The sequence below is a fragment of the Amblyomma maculatum genome, chromosome 10 (assembly GCF_055883805.1).
Source record: "Amblyomma maculatum isolate TAMU_Amacu chromosome 10, ASM5588380v1, whole genome shotgun sequence".
Lineage (NCBI taxonomy): Eukaryota > Metazoa > Arthropoda > Arachnida > Ixodida > Ixodidae > Amblyomma > Amblyomma maculatum.
The window spans coordinates 170,665,284-170,687,322 of NC_139353.1; the positions used below are offsets into that span (position 1 = coordinate 170,665,284).

Here is a 22,039-nt window from a genome sequence, read left to right on the forward strand (position 1 = left end):
ATGTATATGGCCGGCCGTTTCAGATCCACACGGACCACAAGCCACTTCTGGGATTGTTTGCACCAGACCGCCAGACGCCGCAGATGTTGTCCCCTCGGATGCTGCGCTGGTCCATTTTTCTGAATGGGTACCAATACTCTCTCCTTCACCAGCCTGGAAAACAGCTGGGCCACGCGGACGGCCTCAGCAGAATTCCCCTGACAAACCAGCAACCCGAGGATCCGTCCCCAGCTGAGATCATTATGCTCTTGGACACTCTTCCAGAACCCCCACTCCATGCGGCTCACATTGCCACGTATTCTGCCAAGGACCGTATAATATCCCGTGTACTCAACTGGGCATGGAAGGGGTGGCCACCAAAGCACAGCATTAGTTCTGAGTTCACACCATTCGTGGTCAGGCAAAATGAACTATCGGCCCACAAGGGCTGTTTACTGTGGGGTGACCGTGTAGTTATTCCGCAGAAGTTACATTCCAGGATTCTTGAAGCCTTGCATGCCGGGCACCCAGGAATTGTTCGGATGAAGGCACTTGCCCGCAGTTATGTATGGTGGCCGGGAATCGATGCAGCTATTGAGGAATGGGTGCGACGATGCTCTCCATGTCAGGAGACACGGCCAGAGATGCCCAGAGCACCAGTCCATCCATGGGAGACGACGCGGACACCATGGTCCCGCCTACACATTGACTTTGCAGGGCCGTTCCAAGGACAGACGTTCTTGATCGTGGTGGACTCGTATTCAAAGTGGCTGGAGGTCATTCCAGTTTCATCGATGACATCACTCACTGTGATCAACGCTCTGCGGAAGCTGTTTGCAACACATGGCCTTCCAGCCACTATCGTGTCTGACAACGGGCCTCAGTTTACGTCTGCCGAGTTTCGGGGGTTCCTCGATGCCAACCTAATTCGTCAGGTGACTTCTGCACCCTTTCACCCGTCCACAAATGGTCAAGCTGAAAGAATGGTGCGAACCACTAAAGAAGCACTGTCCCGCATTATTCAGGGGAATTGGTCACGGCGGCTAGCAGATTTCATGTTACAGCAACATGTAACCCCGCACACAGGCACAGGGCGATCACCAGCCGAACTTTTGATGGGCCGCCGGCTGTTAACCATGCTGGACCGGTTGCATCCGGACAGGGCCCCAGACAGGTCTTCCCAGCATACAGGAACGCTGCCGATGCCACGTTCATTCCAACCTGAAGACCCGGTGTTTGCACGCAACTATGGCCAGGGGCCTCCATGGGTCTCTGCTGTGGTAGCCCGAGCCACAGGCCCAATCTCCTACGAAGTTACGCTGCCAGATGGCCGAGTGTTGCGGCGGCATGTGGACCAGCTCCGTCGACGGGCCGCTACCCCTTGCATAGGTGAAGGACCAGTACCCACAGAACAGCAGCCAGAAGTCTGCCCCTCACAAGGAGGGCCACCGGTAGAAGCTTGTCCTATGCAGGGAACACCACCCGAAGTAGTGAGCAGCGAGCCACCTGAAGACCAACCAGTGGAGGAGCAGCCAACAGCTGAACCTTCCTCTGACGATACTGTCACACCACAAACGGTACCAATGGCTATGCCTCTACCACTGTCTTCAGGGGAGAAAAGTGACCCTGCTGAGCCACCAACCCTACGTCGCTCACTTCGAGCTCGGAAGGCTCCGTCCCATCTGCGGGACTTTGTGCTGGCTCTGGCCGACTGTTGAGTCCGAACTAAGGGTGGAGGAGTGTTGTGTTCGGAGTTTAGCGGTGGGGCAGTTGCGCGTTCCTGCCGCGGTGTGGTGCGAGTGTGCTCCAGACTAGTAACGAGGCGTGGAAGACTGGCGTCACACATATCAGTGGTGCAGTGGAATGCGGTGTGTGTTTTTTCTTGAGTGTTGTCACGGCTGGGGCCGGACGAAGTTAAATAAAATGTTGTGAACCCGACATAACAGGTACCCTGTTAGGAATCGGACCAGCCTCAAAGTCCATACTGAGATAGGAACAGTTTCGCCAGGCCTGGGCTTACATTTGCACAGGGCGATAAAGCACGGCAAAGAGCATGTACTACACTCGTGTAGTACCATCTTGGTACTTCCACGGTCGCCTGTACCCCTTAATGGGACTTTCCTAATAAAATTAGCCCATTATTTCCACTTTACTCACACTACAGACGCTAAAAAGTGAACCCATAAAACCCACCTTTATCGGCCTATAAAGGTGTTCAGTTCAGTTCAGTCCTGTCCGACTCTTCGTGACCCCTATGAACCATATCACACCACGCTTTCTGGTCTCTCACCATCATCATAGGGTTTTCTTGGCAGGAAATACTGGAGTGGGTTGCCATTACCTTCTCCAGTGAATCGCATTTTGTCAGAACTCTCCACCATGAACTGTCTATCTTGGGTGGCCCTACACAGCAGACCTCACGACTTCACACCTACACCTTCGTGTAGGCGTGAAGTCGCGAGCTCTGCTGTGTAGGACCAACATAACCGAAACTGAAGTGGGCACCTGTGGCGCCTCCAAGTATATTTTTGTATTTGCCTTACAACGTTTACGTTTACGCCGTCATTTACGTATGATAAAAGAGTATTATCATATCTGAGACAAAACCTACGACCACATTCAAACGGGCAACGCAATTCGCATTTGTCAGCCTCCGGGATCCCTAGAGCGTCACGTGATTTGTAGTTGCGAGAAAGCAGCATGCTCAATGTGCACGCTCCAAATGTCATTTGAGACTGAGCCTTTGTAGGCATCTTATGTGTACATTGCGAAGCTCTGTATGCATTTGATGTACCGTATACATGCGTGTAATGGCCGCACTTTTTTTTCCGAGATTGGGGTGAAAATCAGGGGGTGCGGCGATTACACGAGAAAAAAAGACAGCGAAAAAATTACTTGCAGTGGTACCTGCCTTTATTATTGTCAAAAAACTCCTCGTCCTCCTCCGCTAAACTCGTCGGGATTTCAGGCTCGTCCCGTGTCCAAAACATCACTCCTCGTCGTCCTCCTCCTCCTCCTCCGAACTCATCGGGACTTCAGGCTCGTCCTTATCCCAGGTGAGGTCATCCTCCGTACCGTCCAGCCTGTTTGATATCCCTGTCACCTTAAAACTTTCTTCCACAGTCTCGAACAAAACCGTGGCCCACGCTTCGAGTATCCAGTGGCAAACAGCCACAAGCGATGCCCGTTTCAGACGGCCGGTTGGAGTCTTCTGGTGGAGGGCCGTTGCCATCCACTCACTGTACGCACGGCGAAATCCACACTTAAAAGGGCGGTTTACGGAGACGTCCAGCGGCTGAAGCATGCCGGTCATGCCTCCAGGTATGACGGCCAAGGCCGTGTTAGACGCGCGGAGCTGTTGCCGCACGCTCTCCGTCAGGTGCCCCCTGAAGCTGTCTAGGACGAGTAGAGAACGCGTCGCAAAATTCGCCCCTGGTCGCTTCTCCCAAACACACTTCAACCAGTCTGTCACCAGCTCATCAGTCATCCATCCTTCGTCCTGCGCACGAACAAAGATGCCATCAGGGAATTTCTCCGCAGGTAGACGTTTCCGCTTAAAAACTACGTAAAGCGGTAGTTTTCATCCATCCGCTGTGATGCAAAGCATGACCGTGCATCGCTGCCTTTCGCGCCCCGATGTAAGCACACTCACGCTCTTCTTCCCCTTCGCCTCGACTGTCACATTCTGGGGTGCGTCAAACCAAACCGGGGTTTGATCGGCGTTACCAATCTGAGAGAGAAGGTGCGCGTGTTCTCTGCGCTTGTTGATAACAAACTTGTGGAGCTGCAGAAGCTTTTCACCCTACTCCTCGGGTAGACGTTGACACATTGTCGTGCGACGGCGAATGGACAGGTTTTTTCGCTTCATAAAGCGCGAAATCCACCCTTAAACACGGTAGCCGCAATCCCCTTGCTGCGTGCAATGTCTAGTGCTTTCATGTGCAACATCTCAGTCGAAACAGCAAAGCCGTTGCGCCGCGTCTCCGTCACGTACTCGAGAAGTGAGTCTTCAACTTCCGGAAACATGCTCTGCTTCCCTCGGAAAGCGCGCCTCTGAACATTTGTTTTCCTGAGGGCATCTTCTTGGGTGCACCATCACTGTACACATTTTTCGTCAACGCCGAACTTTCATCCAGCCGCTCTTTTTCCTTCTTTCGCGTAGTGAATCACTTTCAGCTTAAAGTGAGCGGTACAACTAACATATTTTCCCATCGAGGAAAATCTTCAGCTCACAAGCGCAGAACAAATCAGGGCAGCGAAGCGTTCCGATTGCAAGATCGCACGTGATATGCCTCGGGCGATCGAGGAAATGCCTGTAAAACGGAGAAGTAAACAGACTTGGATTGGATTGGATTGGATTTGCTGGCCTCACCCTTTGTAACGTGCGGGCATCGCTGCGGCAAGGAGCGCCCCCTTTGTAACGGAGGTGGTGGCCGCTGCCCCCATGCTCGACTTTTTTTTTCCTCAAATATTTTGTTCTTAATTCTTAGTGGCAATTCTACTTCTAACCTTACGCTTCATTTTGGCTTTCACTTGATTTTTGGGCCCCACCTGGTGGCAGTAACCACAAAACGTTCCTTATTTCTTGCACCACACAGTACACGGCACTGCCCAACTTCCTGAAACTGATGGTGCGGCTTTTATTCGGGAAATTTTTTAAAAGTTTTTTTTCCCAATTTTCTTTCTAAAGTTCGGGGTGCGGCCATTACAGTAGACTCCCGTTAAGACGAACTCGCTTAAGATGAACCCTCGGTTAAGATGAACAGTGGAGGTCGTTTGTTTGGTTCCCCATAGAGTCAATGCAAAAAAATCCGCTTAAGACGAACACTCTGCAATCGCTAATCGGTTAAGATGAATTTTCACGGCCGGCCGCACCCCACCCGCGCAGCTTACCCGACCGTCCGAGCAGCGCATCAGCGGAAAGAAAAACAAAAATATTTTCAGTGCCACGACCATCCGTGCCGCCGACGCACGCAGACCCAAGCACGTCGGCGTCAGAAATTCGATTCTACGAAGGCGGAAGAGTGCCGCTGCTCGTCCTCTCCCACCGTTCTCCCGCTCACTCCTTTTGTCCCCGCAGTAGGAGTAGGCTCGCATTTCGCGTCGCGCCGGCTGTCTTGGTACGATCTCGGGCAAGGACGAAACAGAGCGCAGAGAGGAAGAGAGAGAGAAATAACAAAAGAGCATGCACGGCTCGGCCAGCAAAACTAGCGAAACGCGGGAAAAAAAACGGTGAGAAGAAAAAGCAGCCAATGACGTTACCCAATGGTGATCACGTGATAGTGTCGTCATGCCAGTGCTACTGAGCTCCGTGCCTTTGCTGACCGCCAACGACGCCTACTACGCAGTGCACAGATCCATTGTTCGTGGCGGGTGTGCGCGTCGTGTCCCGCAATTTTCTACCAGGCTGTACACTGTCACCTCGTGGTGTGCGCTGTTTTCGTGCACGCCGTGTTCGCCATGTTGTTACTATGGCTAGTCGGCCAACAACTCGAAAAAAGCCGCTTGAGCTTCGGGAGAAGGCCGAAATTTTGATCGAAGTTCGCGCCGGCCGGCTTTCAAAGACTGTAATAGCGCACAAGTTCGGCATCGCGAAAAGTACCGGGAGCGGTATCGTGAAGGACGAAGTGCGGATTACCAGTGCTGTGGAAGATGGTGAGTTTGCACCGAAGCGGAAGAGGATGCGCACAGCTATGCACAAAGACCTTGAAGACGTTCTGCTTGCCTGGGTGAAGAGAGCGCGCAGTGCGAATTTGCCAGTGAATGGAGTGCTACTGAAAGCTAAGGCAGAAGAAATTGCCCTGCGACTGAATGTCGAGTTTGCGTGCAGCGATGGGTGGCTTGACCGTTTTCGGAAAAGGCATGGACTGGCCTTTAGTTGTGTTGTCGGCGAGGCCGCTGCAGTGGATGAAGCAGTCTGCAGCGATTGGAGGCAGAACAAGATGAATGAACTCATGGACGAATATGACCCTCAAGACATATACAATGTGGACGAAACTGCGCTTTTCTACCAGCTACTCCCAAATAAAACGCTCGCATTTGCTGGTGATGACTGCGTGGCGGGCAAACGGAGCAAGCTTCGAGTAACGGTCCTCGTGGGCGCAAATATGACTGGGACTGACAAACTAAAGTTGCTGGTGATTGGCACATCTAAAGCACCACGCTGCTTTAAAAACATAAAAACGCTGCCGGTCACGTATATGGCTAATTCAAAAGCGTGGATGACGCAGGCACTTTTCGAGCAGTGGCTTCAAGAGATGGATCGCCACTTCCAGAGACAGAAGAGAAAAGTTCTCATAGTTGTTGACAACTGCCCCGGACACGGCCACGTCGCCGGACTTCATGCCATCCGACTGGACTTTCTACCAGCGAATACAACGGCGAAGCTGCAGCTTATGGACCAGGGAGTAATAAGTAGCTTGAAGAGGCACTATCGTCGCTCTCTGCTGCAAAGGATGCTGATTTGCATGAAGAGCAGTAAGGAGTACACAGTTAACCTGTTAAGTGCTGTCCACTTACTGACGAGTGCCTGGGAGCAGGTTACTCAAGCCACTATTGCCAACGCCTTCCGCCATGCAGGATTTGTGGCGCTTAGTGATTGCTCAGTGCAGAATGACTGCGATACTACGAATGAGGACCACACTGCGAACTTGGAGGATAGAAGCATTGCTTCTGCGCTGAGCAGTAAGGGTGTGTTCATTGACATCAGTGCGTATGTCAGCATTGACGAAAGTGTGGAAACGTGTAGGGCTGACACACTGGACGCTCTGATTGAAGAAGTGCTTGACCTACCATCGGAAACTGCTGCTGAAGATGACAGCTTGAATGTTATGCCTGAATCTGCACTAGTTACCTGTGATGCAGCTGATGCCTGCCTAGACACTTTAGTGCAGTTTTTTGAACAGTGTGAAGGCACTGAAGGGTATCTTCAAAAGTTAAGCGAGATGTCTGCTTTTGTAGCAGGCCATCGATTATCACGACAGACAAAAAAAAATAACAGACTGGGTAACAGTCAACAATGCCTGATGCCTTACCACTGCAAAGTGTAGTAGACAATCGTTAGTCCAATAAATGCTTGTATTGCAGTTTATTTTCCTGAAAGGCCATTTTATTCATTTGTTCTCATATAAGAGGTATTTGGATACACTCTGCATGCTCAAACATCATTTTTGGAAGCACTCCTGATTAGACAAACTTCTGATAAGACGAACAACTTTCATGGTCCCTTGGAGTTCGTCTTAAAGGGAGTCTACTGTACATGCGTGCAGCCATTACACGCGTGTATACGGTACTTCTCTGACTCACGCTGCACGCTTCCTATCTCTTAATGTTACCCCTACCATTTTTCGTTCCATAACCCTCTGGGTTGTCCTCAACTTCAGTAGAACTCTCTTGGTTAGCCTCCACGTTTCAGCCCCATAGGTGAGTACAGGTAAGATGCACTAGTAAATATACTGCAATATTGAACTGCACCCCAGCACCATTCCACGCACCGCACTGAATGTACTACGTAAAAAGTGCTGGCTACCATGCGTGAAGTACCATGATGGTTACGAACATGATTAGCAAAGGAGAGGATTAACATGGGAGCACCGCTTTCGCTCTATACTCCGTTTCATACATCAAATGCAACACTGCCAAAGCTACAGCTCGTTTGCAAGCTCCGAATCCGCGCTGAAAAATAGTGCCTGCTCTTTACGAGAGGAAATAATAGTTATTTTGTCTGCAAGCTTAATAAATCTTACATTTGCCATCAACTTCATAAAGAGCACCTTTTTTAGGGGGAAAGGATCAGATTCGGTGAATTCGTATGTTTTTTATGTCGTTTTTGTTCGTGTCGCGTTTTCGCTGCCCCGCAACCTTGCCAGCTGTGCCACTAGATGGCACTGGCTGCGCCCTCCGTGCTGTGCATCTTTTTTTGAGAAAATGGTTCTTCGGTGCGCATTTTTTTTATAAGATCCGCACTGCGCAGATGTCTAGGCATGCAAACCAAGTTATTGCAAACGTGTATGTTCGGAATAGAGCCCGTTTCCGCAGGAACCACTTGGCCACAAAACGAGTGCGTAGTGATACGCCTCTTTTTTTTTTTCTTGCGGACTACTTGCGTAGCTTTCGCTGCGTTGCACCTGATGTATGAAACGGAGTATAGTCTTGGGCCCAGGTCAGGCTTCGACTGATGTGCGGCTTACGATCCCCTATTGTAGAGTGAACAGAGAGCTTGCTGGAGACGTGCTGATGTAGATGCATACCGCTTTGCTACTGGACCTCTCCTGCGTATGTGCATTGACAGAGGTGAGTACAATCACGGCCACTGCACCTGCGCTATGGTAAACGTGCATATGTTTACGTCAGTACGTCTCTAACTACACTTTGGGCGTTACAGCGGCAACACATATGAAATACCGTATGAGCATGTGTAAAGGCACCTATTTCCTGCAGCAAATATTAAAAAAAAAAATTCGGGAATAACTTTCAAAATGCAAGCGCACAGGAGCTTCCAGGTGCCACCTACGGATGGCGCCAAAAGTCGCAGGTAATCGTCACCATCATATTCCCTCTGCCGCGAGCTTCCACAATCCATATCAGCATTGGTATCGCCAGCCCCAGCCGTCCCAGCTTTGTTTTGCCGACTGTCAAAGGCACGAGTAACGGTAGCGGTAGCGTGGTTGGCGTGGTCACACACTGCAGTTGCAGCTCGTATGTACGCTGCTTTATTTTTCGTGAACTGCCGTCCAGTGTCGCCGTTCTAGCACGATGGGCAAGCATATTGGTTGCTACACGGAAGGTTCTAAACTGAAAGTAATGGAGTTTGCCCTTGAACACAGCAAGCTTGCGGCTGGCGGGAAACTTGACGTGCACGAGAAATGTGTCAGATAGCGCAACCAGAAGGATGCAACCAGTTACAAAAGGCATTTTGAGGCAAGCCGTGCAAGTATCCCGAGCTGGAAGAAGAGCTGTTCTGCTATGCAATTGAAGTGCGGAACAATGGCTATGCATTAACAACTAACATGCTGTGCATGGAGACACAAGCCTTGGCCCATGCGAGCAGTATACCGCACGAGGACTTCAAGGCTAGTGTTGGCTGGTTACCAAGATTTCGAAAGAGGAAGGGCCTATCTTTTCGGCAAGGGACCATGCTGTGCCAACAGCTTCTATTACAGCACTGAATGCGTCCTCAGTCTTCTGGGGCATTGAAGTTGTTATGCTGTCAATGGAAGCTGATCGTTGCACAGACAACCTGCGTTTTGGTATGTGCGCATGACCTTATTACTTATTGTGTTTGCACTAACCCCTGTGTAAACCACCTAGCAGCTCACCCGCATGGCCTCTACCACCTCCCAGTTCTTGGTGCGCAGGTCGTTGTTCTTGGCCCGCTGGTCGTCCAGCTCACGTCGCAGCTCCTCCACAGCAGCCTCATGTGCCTGGGCAAGCCGCTGCTCAGCCCCCTCGGCCGCGGCCTCCGCCTCTGCCTTCTTGCGCGACAGCTCGCTCACCTGCCAGAAAGACACAAGTGATACTCGTCACCTTTCGAAAGCACCCTTCAAGCACAGGGGTTTAACTCTTTGTGCGAAAAAATCACAAAAAATTACATTCTTGACCTCTTTATTTTGTTAACAAAATTCGCAATGCAAAGAATTTTGTTATTTCCGAATCTGCCCCATTGAAAACCATAATATATTTTTGTGATTTAACGAAGTAATTTTATACCGCACTCTTGATTTCACGAAGTCCTCGCACATCGCATGCATGTACCAGTAGCCACCTTGACAATTGGATGAGAACTTCACACCACATTTTGCATCTGCCCTTTTCAGAGCCAATTTTGCCGGCAGTCTGGAAATTGCGAGCGAAACAAAATCCGTTGTGTGCATACAAAACCCACGGTGCGGAAGTTTTAGGACACGTCATGCCATGGCGTAACTGGCCAGTCAATGAAAAAGCGCTAACCGGAAATACTGTATTTACTCGCGTAATGAACCCATTTTTTTTTTCAGGAAAAATTCACGAGAGCTTGAGGAGAGGGCTAACGAGTCCATCCCAGCCATCAATCATCAAAGAAAGCATGCGGTCAGTTAGCCACAATCATGACGCTGGCTCTTTGCATTTTTCCCATCAAAAGGTGCGTGCGCAACGCAACGAGCAGAGCAGGCCACCGCAGGCACTCCTCTCAAGGCTGATGGCACTCTGCCAAGTTTGCACCCCCCCCCCTCCCCCCTTGCCCCACCACTAAAGGTAAGGACCCACCGGCGCAGCGCACTGCCAAGAAATAGAAAGGAATGGGCTGATGTTTTTTTTTTTTCCTTATTTTGCCAAGTTCTCAGTGGCAAAGTGAGAGGTGGGCTCTTATGCAAGTAAATATGGTACGTGCACATGAAGCCTGAACGAAGATTGCCTCACCCAAAGTGCGATACATACATACGACTAAATCTAGTTCACTATAATAGGGCAATGTCCCGTTAAACAAAACATCCGGTGCACTTGTTAGCTATTATTGATAGAATTTCTTATTTTCTGAATTCGTAATTTACATGTTCCCATAAGTGTTCCACAAACATGTTGTACTTCAATTGGGCAGCTAAAACATAGCGGCCTCGACGTAATGAAGTTCGCAATTTAATGGAATTTTCAGCTGGATGTAGGACTTCGTTATAGCGAAGTTCAACTGTACCTATACATAGCTACATCCAAAGTTTCCCTGAAAAATACTGCCTAATTTGCTCATTACAGCATTCAAAAGACTCGAATCTGTGCATGTGACCCGTTAATTTAAAGAGAAATCATGCCAAACTTTGATGGCTCTAAGTTCGAGAAATATTGGCTCCGTAGACATAGTCTCGATCTCATTTGAAACATTGCGATTCAGGTTATTACTATATTTCAGCTCACAATCGAGAATAAGCCCATCAGAGCATAAAACAAAACAAGAGAACAGCGCAAAACATGAGCTGCTATTGGTTTCCCGACACACATGACCAAAATGGCAAACTGACTTGTTCGCGACGTGGGCTGCTTGTGGTTAGGCACCATTTTGAGAAAGTCACGCCGCTAGACCTCATTGGCCTAGTGCCGCTCCCTAGCCGTGAAAATGTTGCCAGAGATAAGAAAGAAAGTTGCATCACCACATCCTGTCATCTACTATTTACGGGCATCATAATCGTGGCAGCATATGAAAAAACTATGTCTAAGCAACAGTAGGATGTGTTGTCTGGCAATATTTCAGACATGACAGTCGTGCGAAAAAGACATGCACAAGACGGTACGGGTCATCCCGTACCCTGTCTTTTTCGAGTCTTTTTCGGGCAACTATCATGTCTGAAAGGTGCCCAAGCAACATTTAATGCCACAATAGATGTCATGCAGAATTGGTGGCACAGTGGCAGTCGTGAAACGGCATCCCATGACACACGAAATCCCAAACCTTGCCTAAATAAACTTGCTTCTGAATGTTACACGGTGCAAGATATCACTAGTTATGCGCTGACAGCGATTACAGTGTGACCGTCAGAATGACAATCCCATGCCACGACTTCAGCGCCAACTACACGGAGGTTGCAAAGCAAATGCACTCATTTTGGTATCAGTATATCAGGACCACACATTATATTCACTGACATATTTGTTCTTGCAAGGACAATTGCAGTAAATGCTCGTTACAGTCCAGCCCACTTATAACAGCCACAGATATAACGAACACTCACTTAGTACGAACGAGGGCGGTGCTACCGTCAAAATATATATTGGGGCAATGGCACAGTGTCTCACATAGAACGAACTGTTGCGGCCTTAACACTCGGTTAGAGCGAACGCAAAGCTGTCGGGCCCCCATAGTTGCCGCGGGTGAATTTCGCGCACTTTGTGTTCCCCTGACACGACGCGAACACAGAGTGCACAAAGCGTCCCCCAGCGCTCCTTTGCGGGTAAAATAAAGTAAAAAAAAGAAAAAGTGCGCGTTGAGAAATGAAAACGAAAAAGCGCGCACGGTGACGAAAGAGAAAGTGGCGCCGCCCGCGTTACTATGATGCATCCACGTGATCTGCGTCGCCCAATCCGGAAAGTGAGGCGCCTGCTCTACCGGCTCAAACCGGTTCTCCATTTGTTGCTCCGTTGCCACCCCGCGCTGAGGGCATTGCGCCGTCGATTCTTTCTGTGCGATGGCACTGCGTTGACATCGTTGCCGCATCCGTGCCTTTCCCGGATCGGGGAGTTGAAGGCTGCCTCAACGCGCGAGCCCAAGGGCTTGACTTGCGCCTGGTGCGATGGAAGACTGTACGCCGACCTCTTCAGGTGCTAAAAGGAAAGCTGTCGACATCGCAACGAAGATGGCCATTGTTAATGAACTTGCTCAAGGTGCAAAAAACTACGAACTGGTCAAGAAGTACGGACTGTCGAAATCGACCATTTCAACCATTGCTAAGGGCAAGGAAAAGATTCTTGCTGCTACCGTGAATGCCGACCCGACGACTAGAAAGCGCCTTCGGAAGGCGACCTACGCGGACGAGGACGCACTGCTGAAGTGGTTCGGTGTCTCGCAACGTTCCGATCAGTGGACCGCTGATGCTCTCCAAGGCTAAAGACTTCGCCTTCCTTTTGGACTTTCCCGATTTCCGCCCAGGCAATGGATGGCTCCACTGGTTTAAGGCTCGCCACGGAATTGTTTTCAAGGCGGTCGTCGGCGAGGCCGCGTCTGTGAGCAACGAGGACGTCGATGCGTGGCTTTCCGACAACCTCCCAACAATCACGAGCTATGCTCCACGGGATGTTTACAACGCCGACGAGACTGCGTTGTTTTATAAGATGTTGCCATCTAAAACGCATGCCTTGAATGGCGACAAGTGCGCAGGATGGAAGAACAGCAAGTTGCGCATAACCGTTCTTCTGTGTGTCAATATGGACGGCAGTGACCGGCGGCTGCCTTTTGTCATTGGCAAGTCACGTAAGCCGCGATGCTTTGGAAGCTACGTGCCCGTATGTTACAGGAACAATATGAGTTGCGACTTATTTGCCAAGTGGCTTGTCGAGTTCGATCGCGACATGGCACGAGAAAACAGGAAGGTCCTGCTCGTGCTGGGTAACTGTGCGGCGCACCATGTGCAGCCTTCCTTGAGTGCGGTGACAGTGCTCTTTCTTCCCAATGCAACCTGCAAAATTCAGCCGCTGGATATGGGCATCATTCATGCGTTCAAGGTGCGCTACCGGCGGCGCGTCATCCAACGCTTGTTGATCGCGACTGATGCTGCCATGCCAGTTCGCATCAGCTTGCTTGCCGCCGTGGAGACGTTGAAAGCGGCGTGGATGGAACTCACCGCGGAGTGCATAGCAAATTGCTTCCGCAAGGCGGGTTTTATGGGCCCAGGCACCGAGGACGCCATAGATCACCCACCGGAAGGCCGGTCGCACGAAGACTTGTGGCAACGCGTCGTTGACACGCAGCTGGCCGGACCTGATGTTTCCTCGGACGATTACGTTTCTGCTGATGACGACGCCGGCATTGCGGAGCCATGCAGTGACGAAGCTATTGTGCGTGAAGTGCGAGCCCTTCCTGACTGCCCAGACATCGAGGACGATGACGAGGATGCTGCGCTACCGCCGGTTGCTGTGAACGCTTCAACCGCGATCTGTTACATCGCGTCGCTTAAGGAACTCGTGTGCAGCAGAGGCCTTGGCGATAAACATGTTACCGCGCTGGAAAAATTAAAAACGGCAGTGATGTGATCAGCTTTGAAGAAGCAGACATGCATCATGGACTTTTTTCAAAAATATTTTCGAAAATAAAGTTAACTTTTGTCTCCCTTGCTCTTTTTGCCCGTATTATAGGTGGTCTACTTACTACGAACTTTGGATACAACGAACAAATGCCACGTGACGATCAAGTTCGTTATAAGTGGGCTGGACTGTAATTCGAACTTCACGGGACTGGAGAAAAGTTCATATTATTGAATGGCTTTGAAACAACTGATATTCGATTGGATTGGTAAAACGTTTATTCGGGGCCTGCAGTAGAACGCGCGCTCCGGACGGGGCCTACGTCGTCCTCTGGGCACCGGCCGCGCGGCCTGGGTCCCCGCTCGCCGTGGCCGGTTCGCTGGTTCCCTGCCGGGCCAGCGCCTTGATGACCTGCTGGATGGCCCAGAGTTGCTCCTCTTGATTGTCGCTCCCTGCGGCTGCTTCCAGTCGCGGCGGGATCCTCCCAGACTTAGCTTCTTCCTGGTACAGGGTACAATTCCACAGCATGTGTGCGAAGCCGGCAGTCTACGTTCGGCAGACTCTGCATTTGTCTGTCGGGTGCGTCTCGGGACACATTCTATGCATCAGCAACGGACTGGGGAGTGAGCCTGTCTGTAGCTGTCTGAATAAAACGGCTTGCTTTCGACTGAGCCCCGAGCAAGGGGGTGGAAGAGTTCTGAGAGCTGTAAATTTGCCACATTTACTTCAGCAGCGAACCAAATCCGAACTGAACTTACTTTTGCCACTGAGAAACAGAGAAAAGAATAAATAAAGCCAGCCGTTAGCGCATCCCTCCATTTCACACCGGCAACGCTGCGTTCCACAGTGCATTTGTTGGCAGTGCGTCAAGAGGCTGAGCAGCGACAACATCCCTGTTCACCTTTTGACGTTAGCGGGAAAGAGGAGGCAACTTGACAAAGTGCCAGCACTCTTGCTCGCAAGCCTTGTTCGCAGGTTTTTGGTATGTTTGCTTTATAACGCCATATTCGGGGCAGATGCTATCAACTGCCATATAATCACTGAAATGAGTGATAAGCGGTGTCATGATCGCAGCTGACCACTTGCTTTCGTTACGGACCGATGAGTTTATCCCCCGTAATTATTTGGATTTTTTTTTATTTGGACACCCACAGCGCCCGTCCGACATCATAGTCTCTCATGAGCGTTGGCTGGGACTGCGCCGACAGAAGTATTTATTCATATTTTCGAATTAACGAGTACTATTTAGTTGCAAGTTTCGGAGGTTGCGTGGAAGAGCAGGCAGCTGCCGCCGCGGCCACCAACCCCTATCCTCCAACGCCTCTGGCAGCTATGCCGGTCATGGCGCCATTTAGGCTTTATCCACTCTTCCATGGTTTCATTTGGTTAATCTTTTGTTCCATTTTGGACGTGTGCAGCCTCTAACTACGCCTCCTTATCGCGGAGGCATTTCCTTGGCCATGTGCTGGGCACCAGGTTGCCCAAACACGGCAACACGTAGTTCGAATTATCTGTAGCGGAACTGACTCTCGTTCGAATTAACAGGCTTTCTTACACATACACCTCTACAGAGCTTGGTTGGACCATGCGGTATAGTTTGAATTTTAAGAAAATTTCAATCATTGAGATTCGAATTAACGAGCTCACTGTATATCAACGGTAAATGGTGCATCAACACCAGACACCAGTAAGGACCCATTTTAATGAGTTGCTGTTAGCTTTGGTGCTTCAAAAATAGTATGTTTTTTCCCAACAGCATTTTTGACACATTTGGCATTTTTGGAGGAGCATACCTCCAATTATACATCCCCTATTCCTCTTTTTTTTTCTTTCCCCTAGGAAGATAAACTTATCAGCTATGCAATAATAAGGAAGTGCCACCTATGGCAGAAAAATAGCAACGGGAAATATGGGACATGGCCTCCGAGATCACCTCCGCGCGCACGTTTCTCTCCGGCCGTTCCAATCGGCCGGAGAGAGCGCAAGTTGGAAAAGGGGCGTGGCAGCGTCTTTCGCCGCACCGCGGCGCTCGCCAGCTTTAAAATGCCACGGGCAAGACGGCAGCCAACAATTTCGCTATAGTTAAAGTACTAATAATATAAGAACCACATGCGCAAAGTTAGGCAGCGACTACCCGAAGCTGCATACCTGCCCGAAGCATGCATGCGTGCTCTGGCGCTCTCTGCTGCGGGCGTCTTTTATTTTTTTTTTTATTTATTTATTTATTATTTTTTTTTTTCAGTGTGTATTTACACGCCGTACATTTCCGAGTTCATTAACTCGCTAAATACAGTATTTACGAGTGCGGCGACTTGCATAAACATCCATAGCACGAATGCAATTCTCTAAATGGTTCCGCCACAGCCACATGATTATTGCTTACTTAGATGCATATGTCACGATAGCTGTCTTTTTCTCGCACGGTTTTAAAGCAGCCTTGGAAGATCGTAAGCACGCAAGTTCGATAGAGTCCTTACAGAAAACAATTTACGTGTGCTTTTATAATACGCCTTATGGAAAGCTTGCGTAATAAAAAATTTCGATAAAGGTGAAGGGTAATCGCGGCCCGTTCAGGCACCTCTGCCGTCATGTGAGTATACGCAAGGTTTTCGGAAGTGATCCCGTTAAAAACTGATCAGCTTATACGATCGAAAGTGAGGAGAAGATAATCACGCGAGTTTCAGCTTATTTCTTATTTTCACTTGTTTGCATATGCTACAGACTGGGTGCAGTGCTTTTATTTTTTATTTTTACTCCTATGCCTATACATGCAGAGGGCCAAGCAGAGCAAATAGGTTACTGTATTTACTCGCATAATCCTCGCACTTTTTTTCGCAGAAAATCGGTGCGAAGTTAGGGGGTGCGATAATTACGCGGGGAAAATTTTTGAACAATGCTTTGGAGTGTTGAAAGCAAATGTAAATAGGCTGTGAACCGGGGTTCTCAAGCCAGCTATTGTAAATTTAACCAAAACTTCAATTGCAAGCAGGACTTACGTTTGTAATAAAACCACAGAGACGACAAACACTAGCTGCAGAAACACTTTATTTGCGAAGGCTGGCCGCCCGCAACATCACCATCACTGAGAGTCCGCGGAGTCCACGTCGACATTGCCATCGCTATCGCTGGTCGCTGCTTCGTCGGCTTCCTCAGCTTCACCCTCTTCATCTTCGTCCCACACCAAGTGGTCTGTCGCGTCCAGGGCGTTGGAAATGCCAGTTTTCTTGAAACTCTTCACGACCACGTCAGCGCCAATCATGCTCCATGCATCTGCACAGCACAGCACAGTTGCACAGCAGCTCCACAGATGGCCTCTTTATCTTGCCACCCGGCGTAAGAGCGTGTTGGCCTTCGGCCATCCATTCTGCATACAGCCTCCGAACGTTATCTTTGAACGGCTTGTTCAAAGACACGTCCAGAGGCTGCAGCATCGATGCGAGGCCACCTGGTATTACTGCGATGTCCGTACGCAATTCCGTCAACTTCGCGCGAACAGAGTCCATGAGGTGACCGCGGAAGCTATCAAGAACGAGAAGCGACGGACAAAGAAGTGCTCCCGGTCGCCGTGCCCACACCGTCTTCAACCAGTCGATCATCAATTCTGCCGTCATCCAACCTTTCTCTTGCACCCGCACGTGTATTCCGGAGGGCAGCTTTCCTTTTGGCAGGGTTTTCCGCTTAAAAATCACATATGGTGGCAGCTTCCGCCCGTCCGCAGTCACGCCTAGCATGACCGTGCATCGTTGTTTTTCGGCACCAGTCGTCCTTATGTGCACAGACCGCGCACCTGTCTGCTCCACTGTAGTGCTGCTCGGCATATCAAAATTGAGGGGCGTTTGGTCCGCGTTTCCGATCTGGGAGAGCAAGAAGTTTCTTTCCTGCCGAATTCGTATCACGAAGCGATGGAAGTCCACAATCTTGTCTTCATAGGCTGCAGGTAGCCGCTGGCAAAGCGTCGTCCGCCTCCTGAGCGAAAGTCCATTGCGCCGCATGAACCGCGTGGCCCACCCGTTACTTGCCTGGAAATCTTGCGCAGAGATGCCTTCTTTCCTTGCAATTACGCGCGCCTGGTTCCGCATCAGCTCTATTGACACGGTGCAACCATCCGCCCGTAGAGCCTTAATGTAGTCCAGGAGTGCAGTTTCAACCCCAGGAAACTTTCCCGTCTTCGGACCACGGAAGGCACGCCGAGTCTTGCTGGTTGCCTTGAGCTTGTTGTGCTGCCGTCTCCAGTAGCGGACACAAAACTCGTTGACTCCGAAGTGTCTGCTGGCAGCGCGGTTGCCGTGCTCCAAAGCGTACTCGACAGCTTTTAGCTTAAAGGCAGCGGTGTAGCTTGCGTATCGCCCCATGGCGAAGCGGCACAGAGAGCACGGTGACAAAAGTAGCACGCACTGAGCGAGGCCTACGAAAGTCTTCGCAAAATGGCAGAACTATGCGCGGAACTCGGGAGAACGTGCGGCGGTACCAGCGGAACAAAACTGACGAAACACCTTGACGTTTCCTTCTCGAGGCGCTCGGAGTGGTCGGAGCTGGTGATGATGATCGTCGGTTGGGTCGAGTAGCGCCTCCTGGTAGCGCACGCACCTAACGGGGCCAGCTAGTTTCAGTAGCACTAGAAAGATGGCGCTCGCTACGCGTAGTCGACTGCCGCGGTGCAACATGTCGACTCTCACGGCAGTGATGTTGGGGGTGCGATGATTATGCGAGGAAAAAAAAAAATTCCAATTTTCGATAGGCAATGTGGGGGGTGCGAGCATTATGCGAGTGCGAGCATTATGCGAGTAAATACGGTAGTTCAAACGAATTATGATGACTATAGAATGGCACTATCATACACGCCTGCCACACTAGTTAGCAATTTTTAATTAGCTTTCAATGATATGCGAAACTTATCAGAACATTTTTGGCACTAAACATCCACCGGTTGTAATGATACTAGTCACTTTCTGAACAAAATTACGAGGCAAACACTGTGAGCAATTTAAAAAAGACGTACATGTTCCTTTATTTGCAAAACTCATGAGGTGGACAAAGAGAAAAACAATATGGGCAAGCACAATCAAGAAGTACACACGAACATTTCGTTATTTACCAAGTTCAATCACCACATGATGACTACTTGCATAGTTTTCTATTCGCAAAGATAAAACTCGCCAGACTAAACACTCAGCTCCTATCTTGCTCAGCAGGTTTTATTTTTTTTTTTTCCGGAAAGCTGCTTGATCAATTACTATTTTTCCTGCGTTGATTAGCTGTGGCCTAAGCAACATTTCTATGATTATCTTCGTTTTGGTGCACAAAGCTAGAAAAGAGCACCTCTCGAAGTATAAGCAACATAAGCTAGCGACATGTACGCTACACATAGAATGTAGCGACCTATGCTCCACTGGAATTTGTTCTATTTGCAAGCAAGCGCAGAAGCCTTAGGATTAAAAATGGGGAGGAAAACGAATGTCTCATCAGTTCACCAAACTGCAACAAGACATTGCTGCTGAGAAACATGCATGCCTTTGACCACTCGAGCATACGCTCGTAACGTTGATTGACTGCCGGCTTCACGAGTGACCGTTAGGCACTCAAAGACTACCACCTACACGAGGTAGTCTTGACGAGTAACTGTTTCGCAAGCAAAGAAAACTATCTACTCGAGCACAATGTGTAAATTCTAAGTAGAACAGAACGCATTATGTGAACACAGCAAGAACATCAACACTCCGCTTCGGTAGCACACACAACACTTAAATTGTGAAACATTTCACACACACCTTGCGGTCAGTCTTTGCTGAAAAACCAGCTAAAAATGAAAGGCTACGTGGCACGCTCGTAACAAATTTTTCGTCAATGTGCACGCACAAAAAACGAGAGAACCGCCAGCGGAGATATGTCGCGAGCGGGCTGGACGATGCATCGACGCATAGGCGCGCACTGCCGCCTGGTGGCGCTTTGAGGAACTGACGAACTTACAACATTTGGCTGGAGCGCGCACCGATTGGAACGGCCGGAGAGAAACGCGCGCGAGGTTGATCTCGGAGGCCATGTATGGGAGCTGTGCCAGCCGCACTTACTGCATTCCTCCTCCTTCCGTGCACGGGCACAGCTATTGCACTGCACCTGCGGCACATTGCAGTGTGCCGCCAGCGATGGGGCTTCACAAAAATCCATTGGCTGACTTTTACTTTCCATAAATCGAACTTGAATAAGGTTGAAACATTCACTGATAACATGCACTTTCCGAAGCAAACAGTTGACAAATGAGATGGGACCACCATTTTGTAAAGAGGACCTTCCTGACAGCGCATGCAAAGTGAAGCGCACAACGGAATTGGAAAAAAACGTCCTTCCTGCCTGTGTTTCACCTGACAGGCAGAGAACCATTGTGCAGACATTCATGAGGTAAAATTATTTTGACGCAGCAGTTTTCCAGGCCCATCTGATAATTTAAGATTTAACTTAATTTGGACATCTTTTTCTCGTCCCTTGAACGCTGAAATTACCCTCCGAGGGTTTCTGCCATAAATGTATGGCAGCGGTATTCCGTCCCGCAAGGTCTTTGCCGTACGAGTACAGTTTCAATTCTCCGTTTGAAATTTCACGCCCTAATGACGATACATGCTCACTGGGAGGTGCTGCCATCTCCTAGAACTTACAAGATGCGCTTGAAATTTATTGCGCTGCCTTCTTGCAAAGATAAACAGAAGTGATTTGTAGCTGCAGCGTGTCGGCCGGTCTGCGACAACAATACTTTTTCGTGGTTTCGGTTTCGCCACGTGATCACAACGGAGGCGCCGCGCAAAGCTTCTGTGTTGACTACTGATGATTGAACAATGTAACTAAGAAGGATGTTTACCCCCCGCCCAGAATCGATGACGCTTTAGATCGCCTAAAGCGGTATTCACACGGGGGAGCCTTTCGGGGAGGGGGTGCGGGGGCAAAGCTGGCCGGCAGAACCCCCTACCTCCCTTGCTCCCGCATTCACACGGGCGACCAAGTACCAGAGGAGAGTGGTGTCTGCGCGGCCTACCTCTCTCCTTTGCCGAAGTCGGGTTCAATGTGCATTGCTGAAATTTTGAACTCTGGTAGTGTGGATGGGGCGGAGAAGGCATGAGGAAACCGTAGACAGGTTCACGATGAAGTAGCGAGGATATTTTATATAAAATATCACACCAGTTCAATGTCAAAATAAGAGCATAGAGACAATGTAGGCATCAGAGCGACGACAGGAATAGATGAGGACGCATACCCTCAGTCTTTTTTCCATTACTACTAGGTCCCTAGATGAGGAGTGCAGTTACTTGAAAAATTAATTGAAAACAAAGTATTTTATTTACTTTGCTCAATACAACACACGACAAAGAATAAAAGGCTGCCAACCGCAGGCTGAAAAGCTCCCTGTACCTATTCTTCACACGGCGACTGGGCTTCAGCATTCGGGGAGGTAGTACGAGATTTCTAGTTTGTACACAAAAAGCAATGTATTAGAGAAAAATAATTACATACCGCTTATGTCAGTAGCATTTTACGAATCATAGGCGCTGAACTTGGCAGGGCAAAAAATGTTACATGAAACATATTGCAAAAAAAAAGTTGAGTGCGAAACAAAAGACACTAAAACGCCAAGAAAAACATTGCACCGAAAGGTGAGGCATTACAGCTAATTATTTTGCATGTTTTTCTGTGGTCATGCCATGTTACGCAAGACTGTTCAGTTGCTTCAGGAAGTTGCAGCACAATGATTGCGTACATATGATTAGTGGTGCGGCAAAGTGGAAAGGACCAAAAGTTGCAGTCTTGCACTGGATAAGTAGGCATGTACCAAACTAAATGGAGCATTTTAAGCATACAGTCAATGTTACCAGAAGAGCAGTCTTATACAAGCGTAAAAGTATAAGAGTGTATAATGTCACTGACCTGACAATGGTAAGTTATAAAGTATGTATGCATCAGTGTGCACATGCGACGGCATGTTGCAATAATTTGCGCTACGAGTTTTTGTGTGACAGATATTCTGACTATTATGTTTGGTTATCGCACTACAGATGCGAAAGCTGTACGTGATAAATGGTTGAAGGGAAACACTGTAAATTAGAATTGTCACTGTTGTTGGAAGACTGCTTGTGGGGACAATGGATACCAGCTGTTTTATTTTATACTAATTATTCATCCCACAAACAGATAGAGTGGCGTACGGCCGTCCACTTCGCTATGATCTTCCACACAAACATACTCGAGATTGCTTTATTGCACTCAGCATCGCAAACGACATACCGAGCGACATAGTGGGTACTCTCCAGCCAGTGAAAATGGAAACGAATGTTTCTTGGTACGTCACAATAACCTCTGTCACAGCAAAGCA

The 22,039-nt window shown here is 49.2% G+C and overlaps 1 protein-coding gene across 9 annotated transcripts in view; it reads right to left on the minus strand.

Moving 5' to 3' along the window:
- Positions 1-22,039, minus strand: part of LOC146177921 (uncharacterized) — a 228,246-nt gene that overhangs the window by 107,276 nt on the left and 98,931 nt on the right. For all 9 annotated transcript variants that reach the window (XM_084580654.1, XM_084580661.1, XM_084580660.1 and 6 more), the window contains exon 9: positions 9,297-9,473. In XM_084580654.1, coding sequence (XP_084436780.1) covers positions 9,297-9,473 — 177 coding nt within the window. The remainder of the gene's footprint in view (positions 1-9,296; positions 9,474-22,039) is intronic.